At 36.7% G+C, this 13,181-nt stretch overlaps 1 protein-coding gene across 2 annotated transcripts; it reads left to right on the forward strand.

The window, feature by feature from the left end:
- Positions 1–694: 694 nt before the first annotated feature.
- On the forward strand, positions 695–12,944 carry CCDC28A (coiled-coil domain containing 28A). 2 transcript variants are annotated; one of them, XM_031026297.2, is made up of 6 exons: positions 695–864; positions 2,599–2,798; positions 3,474–3,637; positions 6,574–6,728; positions 8,553–8,575; positions 10,470–10,697. In XM_031026297.2, exons 2-6 carry the CDS (start codon positions 2,641–2,643, stop codon positions 10,522–10,524), a joined length of 555 nt encoding a protein of 184 aa, XP_030882157.1. In that variant the 5' UTR covers positions 695–864; positions 2,599–2,640; the 3' UTR covers positions 10,525–10,697. The 2 variants fall into 2 exon arrangements, with proteins under 2 accessions (XP_030882157.1, XP_006731706.1); XM_006731643.3 differs by lacking the exon at positions 10,470–10,697 and adding an exon at positions 12,377–12,944 and having other exon boundaries at positions 696–864.
- Positions 12,945–13,181: the final 237 nt, after the last annotated feature.

The following is a 13,181-nucleotide window of genomic DNA, read 5'->3' on the forward strand; positions in this document are numbered from 1 at the left end:
GAAACATGGATTTCTCCCCTCATTTAGGATAGTCCATCTCTCACAATCCACAATTCCTTCTCCAGAAGAAATATGTATAATGGAAGAACTGTCCTGGTGACAGAGAGACGTGGATTTATTAAGCCTTTCCGAGTGTCAGAGTCCTCATCTCTAAAACGGGGAATATTAACACCTACCTCGTACACTGTAGTGAGTGTAGTATGTCTAGAGCCTGAACAGAGTAACTTTTAATAGTAATAAAATCTCATTTAGGGGCTTGGCCCGGGTCCCTAGACAGAATTACGGTTTTTCACGCTGCCTTCCAAGCTAAAGTTGGTTTACCTTGAGACGTCCCGGGGAGGTAGTTGATTCAGTTGCTATGGCGACACTCCGGTTCCGCCTCCGGGCTTGCTCGAATAGCATGCTGGGAATTGTAGTGCGTGGGAACCGACACTCACCGAGGGGGCGGGGCAGCTTCCGGAAAGGGCACTGAGTTTCCCGTTCCTGCCTCTACCGCCGTCCCTTAGCCCTCTGTGCGTCTGGGCCACAGAACCCAAAATAAAAGCCCAACTATGAGTCTCCCTTTCCACGTCCGCCTAAAGTACAATTGAGGGCAGGAGAGTGGAAGCAATGAGGTACCAAGGGCGGAGACGGGAGCCGCACTGGTGGGGCAGGAAGAGGCGAGGCTCCCGCCAGGGGCACGGAGGCTCCGCCTCCTTACATCACTTCCGTAAACAAAAGTTGCTGTGGAGGAGCTGGGTCCGGGATGTGATCCCGGCTTAAGCTGCAGCAGTATTACCGGCGGCTGCAGCTGCGGCGGTGGCTTCGGAGCCTCTGGGGTCTTTGCAGGTTGAGGAAGAGGACCCCGATCCTCTCCTTCCTCAGGTAGGAAGTGGAAGGAAAAGCGCTCCCGCAGTGTCTCTGTTAGGCCCCTTCCACCACCCACTCTGGCCACTGCTCAATTCGGAGAACTGAAGGGTCACCGTGTCGGCTGATTGGGGAAAGGGAATGAGGTGAAGTCAAGAGGGACTCCTAGTGGTCCTGTTTGGAAGCTGTGGGTTCCTGGCAATCAAAACCAGTGTGTGAGTAACTATGAGCAGTCTGCGAAGGCCTTCTTTAAAAGCTTCCTTGCTACGTGGTGTACAGGAAAGATTTCGGTTCTCTTGTGGCAGAGATTTGCCTTCCAAAAACGGATAAATTTCAGGCTCTGGCCCTTCAGTACATCATAGTTTAAGCCACTATTGGTTTATTTGCATTACTTTACTTCCTAGGTTTTTTTTTTTCTTGTTCTTATATCACCAAATGTGCATTAGCATCATTAAATTCGAAGGTTAATGTGTTTATGTGTAACACAAGTTTATACAGATCCTTACCTCTTTGGAGAACTGATATCCCATTGTCTCTATTCAGTTGCTTATTAAAATTCCATTTAATTTGTGTTGCATGCTGAAACAACGCCAAAATGTCTGTTCTATTACTAAAGGAAAAATTGTTAGCCAGGATTTGAATGAATTTATATTTCGTATCTAGGATTAAAGACTGGTCATTAGAGCCTTTCCTTTAAAACCTTTTCTTCTCTGGAAGTATCATAGTTCCAGTTGTGATTGTCTAGAGTCAGCCTGAGCCAACCGAGCTGAAATGGTTTAAATTCCAGTGCTAGTGGCACCAAGTTTAGACAAGGGCAAAAAATCTGTTTTCATTAAAATTCTCAATTATGTTAGGAGTGTAATCAGTGGATTTGAATCTTTTGGAATGGTCATAGCATGGTTAGATTCAACACAGTGTACACAGAAAGGGCTAATACTGCTAAGGCACTTTACAGTCTGATGAGGTAAATAGCCATGTAAATTTCTCATCTCATGATACAGGAAACAATATAATTAAGAATTTAATAGTATGCAGAAGTAAAAAGAAAATGTAGAAGGGTATTTTTTGATAGATGGCTGTTAGGAAAATAGAGCTGATTAATACATGAAGTAAGGGGGGAATATTGGACTTGTGTTCTCTATGGAAGGGCCAGCTGGAACTTCATAGTGTAACTTTTTTGATACTAGCAAACCTAAACATATATAATACAGTTTCATGTATCCTTGGAAATAGGTAGAGAAAGTATACTCAAAATAGTCATGAAACAAATTTAATTTTATGGAACTTAAGTTGATCAAGGAACTAGGATCAGTTTTATCCTTAGGCAGAGACTGAGTTTCTGCTTGGTGGTTGAAATAAGGTTTCTAGTTATTAGTTAAAATGCAGATACCCCTTTCAGTTATACATCTGTTTGAATCTGGGTGGTTCTTCTAAGAATAAATTTAAGCAGGGAGATCTAAAGACCACCTAGAGCTTGAGTCAGGCTGAGAATATCACATGGCTATTTTGTTCATTTTTTATGTATTGTTCCCCTTCTATAATGTAGGCTTTTTGAGGACAGGAACTTTGTCATGTTCACTACCTTCTTCCCAATATCCAGAATAGTGCCTGGCAGGTGGAATAGAGTAAATATTTGTGGGATGAGTGAATAAATTCTTGATATATTGCTATCAGCCTATGAAATGGGTCTTTAAACCCCTTTCATTTTTGTATATTCTAGCATGTATGTATAATTTTGCTGTATTTCCTTAGGTCATAAGAAGCTGGCCTTGGTGCAATAAGGAACTTAGAACAATGGAGGAGCGGAAAGTGAAGAGGAGGAGTCCTAAGTCTTTCAGTGCCCACTCTACTCAGGTTGTTAATGCCAAAAAAAATTCCATTCCAGTTAGTAAAAGCACAGGGTTTTCAAATCCTGCATCACAGTCAACTTCACAGCGACCAAAGTTAAAAAGGTAAATTTTTTTTCTTTCATATTATCACAGCAACATGCTATCAAAGTAAATACTAAATCCAGTAATTCTTTAACACTTTTTTTCTCTTGGCTTAACTTTTAAAACAGTTGAGGCACATATTATATGTAATTTAGAAAAAACGTTATGAAGGTAACAGTGTGTAGGGATTAGAACATGCAGAATGAATGATTGGTTTGAAGGCCCTTACTTTGTCTCCTACTAAAATAGAATGAGAAAACTTATGGACACAGTTGATGCATTAGCCGGAAAAGGGAACAAAATATACAGGTTTTGTTTTTTTTTTAACTAAGCTGAGAGTGCTTTGGTAATTTTACTTTTTAAAAAAGGGTGGCTTCATTGTTGTCATAGAAATGATTTGTATTTATTGTAAAAATTCAAACACAGGAAAAGTTCAAAGAAGAAATTTAAAACACTAAAATTCTACCACCTAGAACTACACGTTATTAATATTTGGTGAACATCATTTGTCTTGAGGCTCTAAAGGAAACAGGAGCAACAAATTTAAATGTGATATATAATACTGCTGCATGTATGTGAGTATTCTGTAGTATTAGATATTTGGAAAGCAAGATAATATATAATATATATGTATAATTCTCTCTTTTTAAAAGATAATCGTATGCAATTAATGTTTTTATTGCATTGTCTTTGCAGAGTGATGAAAGAAAAGACCAGACCTCAGGGTGGAGAAGGAAAAGGTGCACAGCCAGCTCCCATTCAGCACTCTTTCCTCACCGATGTCTCAGACGTTCAGGAGATGGAGAGAGGGCTTCTCAGCCTTTTGAATGATTTCCACTCTGGAAAACTTCAAGCGTTCGGCAAGCCATAGATATTTCCCCTTTGTTTTTCTCTTCAAGATGTTTGCATCTTGTTTTCTGAATTTGTTTTGCCATTCATTTTAAAAGTATCATTTTCTTTTATTAAAAAAAAAAAAAGAGTCCAGAGGCATAAAATGCAATCATCCTAGATTTCATTTGTCACGGATTATAATTTGTTTTCTAAAATTTCAGGAAAAAGGGTTATTTATTTATTTATTTATTTATTTATTTATTTTTGAGAGAGAGTTGGGAAGGGCAGAGGGAAAGGGAGAGAGAGAATCTTAAGCAGGCTCCATGCCCAGCATGGAGCCCCACTCAGGGCTCGATCTCACAACCCCAAGGACCTGAACCAAAATCAAGAGTCAGACGTTTAACCAACTGAACCACTCAGGCTCCAGGAAAAAGTTTTTTTAAGATGGGAAGGTTGGTTGAAATGTTAAAGTAGGATTACTATTACGGAATAACTATCCTGAAAGTAACAAATAAAAGGAATATTCTTCATCAGTTAAATATTTTAGACTTAATGTTTTAGTTTGGGAAAGTCTCAAGATCATTTTTCTTTACACTTTTAAGCCTAAACTTAATTCTTGCCCACCATTCCTCACTTTTGAATTTAAAAGAATCCAATTTTCTTGTTCTTCCATGAAGATAGAGAACAGTTAACTGATTGTTCCATTAAAACAAGTAGATATTTTTGGATATGAGTTCACAAAGTATATAGTCAGAGTTTTTGTATTCAGCTTGCAACTTACTTTATAAGTCTTATCTGATAAAATTGTCCTGTATTTTTTATAAAGCAATTTGAAAATTATCGAATGCATACATACAGAATCTCACACATATGCATAAATGTCATCAACATACATGCTGGTTTTTTGAAGCCACTACCACCAGCACAAGGGTAAATAACCACATATAAAACTGGGTAAAAGAGCAATTCACTTGCTTAACAAACACACATGCAATAGTAATAAAAGAAATACCACCTCATACGAACAGACTGGCAAAATTAAAAGACTGGTAATACCTATTACTGGTGGAATTCAGAGAAGAGTTCTTTCATAAATTGCTGATGAAACTAGAAGGGTCCATGTTTGAAAGTTTTGTTCTTTAACTCTTCTCATTAATCCTGCCTGGGAATCAGTGAGTCCTTCATATCCTCCGACTCATTTTCATCTGAAGGAACATTTTTTTCTATTGTTAATTGATTTCTCCTCCATCTGTTCCTTTTTATCCTTTTGGAGCTTCTGTTGTTCTCATGTTAGATCACCTGGATCCCTTATGATTTCTGCTTCTTTATATTTTTACTCTATATTATCCCCCCCTTTTATCTATATATGTTGTGTATTGATACATTTATATTTCTGCCAGTATATACATATGTACACACACACACACATACACACACCCCTCTCTTGGGGTATTTCTTCCACTTGACCTTCCAGATCACTACTAATTGTTGAAAAACAAAGGAAATACGAGATATTTTCTGTGAGGAAAGGATGACTTTTAAAAAGCTGTAACTAGCTTCAAAATTATCAGTAGTCAACATAATTTAATATTGTCGATTTATGAAGATACAGAGCTAGCTGGAGGAAATTATAGTGTAATTTACATAAATTCTAATTGAGTCAAGATACTTCAACTTTAGCTGAGCTGTAGTATACCTTTGAGAAAACCAAGGTTTTTTATTTTTTTTTTTTAAAGATTTTTATTTATTTATTTGAGAGAGAGAGACTGAGAGAGAGAGAGCATGAAAGGGGGGAGGGTCGGAGGGAGAAGCAGACTCCCTGCCGAGCAGGGAGCCTGATGCGGGACTCGATCCAGGGACTCCAGGATCATGACCTGAGCTGAAGGCAGTCACTTAACCAACTGAGCCACCCAGGCGCGCTTTTTTTTTTTTTTAAAGATTTTTATTTATTTGAGAAAACCAAGGTTTTTTAGAAAAATATTTTAGTATCAGGAGGTTGTAGAGACAAGAGGCACCTGGCTGGCTCAGTCAGTGGAGCATGCGGCTCTCGATCTCAGGGTTGTGGGTTCAAGCTCCACGTTGGGTATAGAAATTACTTAAAAAAATAAATCTTAAAAAAAAAAAAGAGGTTGTAGAGGCTATACTTAACTGTATGAAAATATGTAATTTATCATGTACTGTGTATATATTAGCTGCCCTGAGCAGATAATGCCACCTCAGAGAACTCTGGTCAGTAAATAATGTAAGACCTGTCCTTTAGCAATTAAGCTGTCTTGCACTAATGAGTATACAACTGAAAATATTACACTGTTTCTCATGCATCATAACATTCTTCATAAATATTTTCATTTATATTTCTTAAAGGAGGCATATATAATTGGTGGCAAAAACGATTCATGGTTGACGTTCTTACAAGAATCTCAAGTTCACTTATTATTATAAAATGTTAGGTCACTCAGTTCAAATGGCATTTGTCAAATTGAACATGATTAGATGATGCTGTTCCTTCTAGAAATGATACTACTATTGAAAAAAAAGAATTTTCTTTTCCTAAGGGATGATTTTTGGTTTTGGGGGTTTTGTTTTGTTTTTAATTTTTAAAAGATTTTACTTTCAAGCAATGTCCACCCCAACCATGGGGCTTGTACTCGTAACCCTGAGACCAAGAGTCGCAGGCTGCACTGACTGAGCCAGCCAGGTGCCCCGATGATTTTGTTTTTTACAGAAAATCTTTCCTATCTGATTTTCTTAGTGCCCACAGTCATTTCTTAGATTATCATTGTTTTCCTGTGAAAACAGGATTTGATTTGTGATTATACACAGAAAATATTCAGTCATTAACAGTGCAATTTACAACAGAAAGAAAGCTAATTTCTTGTGAACACCTTGAATTTAAAAGTTTTTCCTCAAGGCAGTTAGTTTGAACTGTCCTAATCTTTATTAACGTTCTGGGATGTTCCCTCAGGAAATGAATGTTCCATTGAACAGATGGAACATGTTCGGGGAATGCAGGAGAAATTAGCTCGCTTGAATTTGGAGCTCTATGGAGAGTTAGAGGAACTTCCTGAGGATAAGAGAAAAACAGCCAGTGACTCCAATCTGGACAGGCTTCTGTCTGACGTGAGTGTAATTCTTTTTCTTTATTCCTTTCATAAAAATTTTTTATTGAAATAAAGTTCATCGTTTTAATGATTTTAAAGTATACCGTTTAGTGGTTTTTGGTACATTCACAGTATTTTGCAGATATCACCACTGTCTAATTCCAGAACATGTTCATCACCCACAAAAGAAACCCTTTACCTCTCAATTCTCCCTTCTCTTCATCCCTTAGCAGCCACTAATCTACTCTCTAACTGTATGGATTTGCCTATTCTGGATATTTCATATAAAGAGAATCACACAATATGTGGCTTCTTATGACTGGGTTCTTTCACTTAGTGTAGTATTTTCAAGTTTCACACATGTTGTATTCTACTATTTTTTTTAAAAGAAATGTATTTCAAAGAAATTGCCATATTTACGTCTGAGCATATATTCTGAGAATGCTGGCAAATCTAAAAGTGAAAGATTCACTTCTGTACATATATGATAAGATCTTAATACATAGAAGATCATGACATGATTAATACATTTTGTGTTATTCACTCAGGTGGTTACTTATTTCTAAATACAGAACTGTATTTGGTGTTTAAGGTAATTTAGTACATTGCTATGTGTGTTAGCTTGCTAAAGCTGCCATGACAACGTGCTGTAGACTGGCTACACCTGAAGTTTATTCACAGTTCTGGAGGCCCAAAGATGGAGATAAAAGATGTCATCAGGGTTGGTCTCTTCTGAGGCCTCTCTCCTAGGCTTGTAAATGGCCATCTTCATCTTTACATGGTATTCACCTTTTATAAGTGGGTGCCCATGTCCAAATTTCCTCTTCTTGTAAAGATAGCAATCATACAGGATTAGGGCCCACCCTAATGACCTCATTTTAACTTACTGCATCTTTGTAAGACCCTATCTCCAAATACACTCACATTCTGAGGTATGGAGGATTAGGACTAAAATGTATGAGTTTTGGGAGGACATAATCCCATCTATAACACTACGTCTGATTCTTAAACTGAAAGGTGTTAATGAAATTTACCTCTTTAAACATGAAGAAAAATTGATACTTTAGTTTTAGCATAGTTTCCATATTCACTAATGACAAAAAGGTTTCATTTCTGTTGCTTCTCTTTATCCTTTGAATAAGTAAATGTGTGGGAAATGATATGCCCATACTTTTAAAGTTTCAAGCCTGTGTATTTTATTTCACATCTACTGTGTTCAGTCTTACCAGTATTTCCTTTTACTAGTCCCTCTTAATAAATAAATGCAAGTTTGTTTTGCACTACATTTAGGAAAATGACTGTGGTATGGTGAGAACACTGAATTTGAAACCAGAAAGCCTTTGTTTAGTCTGGGGTTTGCATTCTGGTTATATCTGTATAACTTTGTAAATTTCGTTAATATTTCTGTAACTTTGATTTTTTCCTCTGTAAAATAGGTGTGATTAATTCTGCCTCATCCTGAAAACTGAATGAAATGTGAAATCTTTAAAACAAAGGTTTTAAAGATTTTAATCATTAAAATGGCAACTTTTTTTAAACTATTAATAAAGATGATTACAATTATTCATGGTTTTAAGAATCCTTATAAAACTCCGGTTTTTATTATCTGGTTTCAGTCTCTTCTCATATTTGTGTTTAATAAATGCTAAAGGTACTTTATAATTATTTTGTATAAGTGAATTTCCCAGCCTGGAAATTTTTGGAAAGTTTTTTCAATACTTTACTTTTTCATTTAAAGAAAGCTTAAATGAAAAATAGGTTATTTTAAAATGTGTAAACAGTCATCTACTTAAGATATTTTTCTTATAAAAATTAAAATTAAATTTGTTTCTTTGTGTTACAGTTAGAAGAACTGAATTCTTCCATGTATCCTTTTGCCTAATATCAACAGTGAAAAGTTTACAAGTTGTAACTTCTGGTGAATAGCTCAATCAAGTGAACAAAGGCACCTACTGTTATTTACTGGGGCCATTTCTCTTCCCCTTTGGTTTCCACATGGAACTTTTAGTTGTTTTTGTATGCTGCCATTTTGTGTTTCTGGTTTGTTCTGCTTTGCTTTGTATTGTTTTTGGATTTTTAAAAACAAATTTAAAAAAAATTAATCAGGAGAATTGAGGATTAGGCTATTGCCATAGAAATTATTTTGAACCTTGGATTCTTAAGTTAAATAGCAGTTGGATATGCAGACATAAAATGCCATACTTAATTTACTGTCATTACAGGGGCACCTGGGTGGCTCAGTCATTAAGCATCTGCCTTCGGCTCAGGTCATGATCCCAGGGTCCTGGGATCAAGCCCCGCATTGGGCTCCCTGCTCTGCGGGAAACCTGCTTCTCCCTCTCCCACTCCCCCTGCTTGTGTTCCCTCTCTCGCTGTGTCTCTCTCTGTCAAATAAATAAAATCTTTAAAAAAAAAAATTTACTATCATTACATAGAACACTTTAGATGCATATAAAGTGTATTATAGGATTAGCTTAAAGGAAATCACCAAGGCACATGTAAAATATTCAGGCTTTGACATTTCAGTTTGCAGCAATTATTTCAGGAACTTTTCAAAATGTATTTTTGCACATAGTCCTAGGTACAGTGTGAGATTATAAGAACAATAAGAAATGATCCTGCCTATAAAATAATTTGAGAGTTTAGTCCCTTTGGACTAAATAATGAGATACTTAAAAAGATACTGGTTGTAGAGTCAAGAGATTTGATTTTTGAAATTTGGTTTTGATAATTAACTTTGGGTAAATTGTTTAGTATCTCAGAGTGTCCTCTGTCATATGGGGTAATTGCTACATGTAATGATGTGTATATGAAATTTTCCAAACTGTAGAATATATATATATAAATTGCTATTATTGTTAATAACATATACTGTTATTAATTGCTAAATTATGCAGTAGCAACAATGAAGAAATAGAGAGGTATATACAAATCTAGTAATAACAATCATTAATCTTATTTGAGTCCTTACTACTTGCCAAGTATTTTATGAAGGGCTTTACATGCATTTTCTTCTTTGGTCCTACTCTTGTAAGTAGGTGGTATTACACTTATCATTTTACAGATGAAGAAAATAAAGTTTTGAGAAGCGACATAAACTGTGAGAGACATTAACGTAAAATATCATTGCCAAGAAGGACTTAAATTTGAGGATTAGATATGAGTTAATTACAAGGCTTCTCTTAGCAGTAGTTCCTAGTTCTTTTTTCTTTTTCTTATATCCATTCTGAGCTTTGTATTCTATGCTTTATATTCTTTCTATGTGTATGACACATCAGTATCTCCTATCCTCTGAGTTTTTGTTAAACATTTAGGTTGATTTACCACTTTGCCTGATTCAATCACCACAGTTGAACAAGATTACATGATAGAATACAAGAGCATGGGCTTTGAATTGCTTGGTTTCAAATCTTGGTAAGCATGTGTGTAACCTTGGGCAAAGTTTGGCAACTCTAGTTTCCTCATTTGTAATAACTGTTCTCTCTGTATTCAGAATTTCCCTCCTACCTTCCCTCTCTGTCATCAGTTGCCTCTGTTATTTCAGTCTCCAAGATTATTTAAATTCCTTCTGTGACTATGGCAGACATTGCTACTCAGTCATGGCACTATCTGCCATTGAGCCTGGATGTGGGCAGGAAATTATTTGCCACTTCTTAATCACAGTTAGTTGTCAGGCACCATCAGCTCTGTCTTTTATTCTTCCTTCATTCCTTACCCTCATAACTTTATCCCATAACCTTTCAAATTTCTTCTGTTCCAGCTCCAGAGCTGCACTAATATGGCAGCCACGAGCCATGTGGCTCCTGAGCACGTGAAATGCAGCTAATATGGGCTGGAATGTACTAGAACTATAATTTGTATACCTGACCTCAAAGATTTAATATGGAAAAAAGAATGTAAAATATCTCAATACTTTTATAATGATTATATGCTGAAATGATAGTTTTCTGATATATTAGTGTAAATTAAATATATTTTAAAAATTGTATCTGTGATGTGCATTAAATTTCTTTTGGACAGTGCTGCTGTAGACTTTAGACAATACCACTAAATTATTCTTCCTAAAAATATCACTCTCATCTTGCCATTCCTATTTCAGACCAAGTTTTTCACCATGTCAGACTTTCTTTTTTTTTTAAACATTTTATTTATTTATTTATTTGACAGAGACACAGCGAGAGAGGGAACACAAGCAGGGGGAGTAGGAGAGGGAGAAGCAAGCTCCCCGCTGAGCAGGGAGCCCGATGCAGGGCTCGATCCCAGGACCCTGGGATCATGACCTGAGCCGAAGGCAGACGCTTAACAACTGAGCCACCCAGGCACCCCCATTTCAGACTTTCTAAAGGCTCTCAGTAGTATGATCTCAACCTACATATCCTCTTGTATTTTACATTATTTTTCATTACCACTAGGCTGGTTCTCTGGATATCTAAGAACACATCATGTTCATGCTTATCTTAATGCCTTTGTTCAGGTTGTACTTCCTACCTAGAGTTGCTCTGGCCTCCCCCTTTCCCTTATCAAATAACACCAAAGCTGACCACTTCCATAAAGCATTTTATTTGTACCTTGAGCTAGCATTCTACTTCATTATCTGTTGATTTTTGTATACGTTAAATCTCAGCTTTCCAACTGGACAATGTCTTTGATGGCAATACTCATGTCTGTATAATTTAGCAACCTCTGCCGTATGTGTATTGCTAGCATTTAGTTGTTCTCAGTGTATCCATAGCATTGTTTGAATTGGGTCTTGAAAAAATGGATAGCGGGTGGATCATACAGAGAGATGAAAAAGGAAAATGAAAGGCAATGATGATAAGAAGGAAAGGGAATAATATTGACCTTATTGGCCAATAAGATTTACCATGTTTATTCATTTGGTTCATTTGTCCTTTGTGTCAAGGGGCCCCATGTGGGCCTCAGGTAATAAAACTTTAGTTTATCTCATTTGTACCCTTTCACACAACTTAAACAGGAATTCCAACCTGTTTCCAATCTTCTTAAAGAATCATTTAGAGGGGGACTCCTGGGTGGCTCAGTCGGTTGAGCATCTGCCTTTGGTTCAGGTCATGATCCCGGGGTCCTGGGGTCGAGTCCCGCATCAGGCTCCTTACTCAGTGGGGAGCCTGCTTCTCCCTCTGCCTGCCACTCCCCCTGCTTTTGCTCACTCTCTCTCTGACAAATAAATGAATAAAATCTTGTTTAAAAAAATAATTCAGAGGATTATAGGAAAAGTTTTAGACCTATGATGATTCTGTTTTTGACTTTTACAAAGAAATTGTTTTCCCAAGGATGATAAAGTGGTGTCCTCTCAAATGATTGTTTTTTAATCTGGTAAGTTTTCATATTTGCCTCTCACCAGTTCCTTACCATGAAAATCATTCTTGCCACATTAAAATAATTCTGTGCTGTATTAGAACCTGAAACATAATCTTGATTTAGTGACTGTTTTTAAGTCTTCAAATTCTGGATATAATATAATTGCTTCACGATATTTAAAAATTGTCTTATCACATCCAGGTTTCTCAGCGACATAGGCACTTTCCCTTTAAACATATTTCCTTTATTTTAATACCTCTCTCTCTTAGCTCCTCCTGAGTGTAATTTCCCATGATTTAAAAGAAGTACTCATTACAGAGTGAAAATCTTCTTAACTGATGAACTCAGACAAAAACTACATTTGGCAGATGCCCAGGATGTTCCAAATACTTCTACCAGCTAAAATGACATGTGGTCGCTTTCTCATGGCTTGAAGATGAGCAGCATTCTTTACTTTTCCAGCTGAATCCAATAGCAGAATCATCTTCCACAATAAGGAATGACATAATTAAAGTGCCAGTGCAATGATTGATTTCACTCCTGCTTTTAGTGAATTTGCCTTGCTGTTATTTGCCATAACTGGAGCCTAGGCCTTGTTGAAGGCTTAATCAGGAAATGTGATGCAGAGATTGTGCTGCTGTGCTTTCTATTGTTGCCTTACAGGGGTTATACTTGAAATGCATTGAGCAAAATGTTATTAATAGGGCTGAAGGTTTATCCTTCCTGAGCTCACCAAACTTATTCCCATGTTGATTATAAGTTGATGATGCACAGGCTTCTTGGGGCAGCCCCGCTTCAGTTTACGTTAGACAATCAGTACACACACTGGTGTGTTTTCCAGTGGCCAGTGCCAACAAACTGGTAAATGAGTATTTGTGAAATTTGCTATTTTTAATAAAGTGATTGTTTTAAATTAGTCTTTATTGTTTTATTTTGAAGAAACCTGTAGTCTTCAATCTAGGAATACAAGAATTCAATCCTCAAAAGTACACTGTGTTTATAAAATTTTGGGTTCTGTAATTTTCTTCCAGGTTTTGCACCTTGTGCACATTTCAGTGTTGGTGTCAGTCATGAAAAGAGCATGGGCTTTAAAGTCAGACCTTGATTTGAATCCCCATCCTGCCCCTTAGCTTTCTGTTCATGCACATTTACT

Source organism: Leptonychotes weddellii, chromosome 8 (assembly GCF_054177405.1).
Source record: "Leptonychotes weddellii isolate Sample4059 chromosome 8, ASM5417740v2, whole genome shotgun sequence".
NCBI classification, from domain to species: Eukaryota; Metazoa; Chordata; class Mammalia; order Carnivora; family Phocidae; genus Leptonychotes; species Leptonychotes weddellii.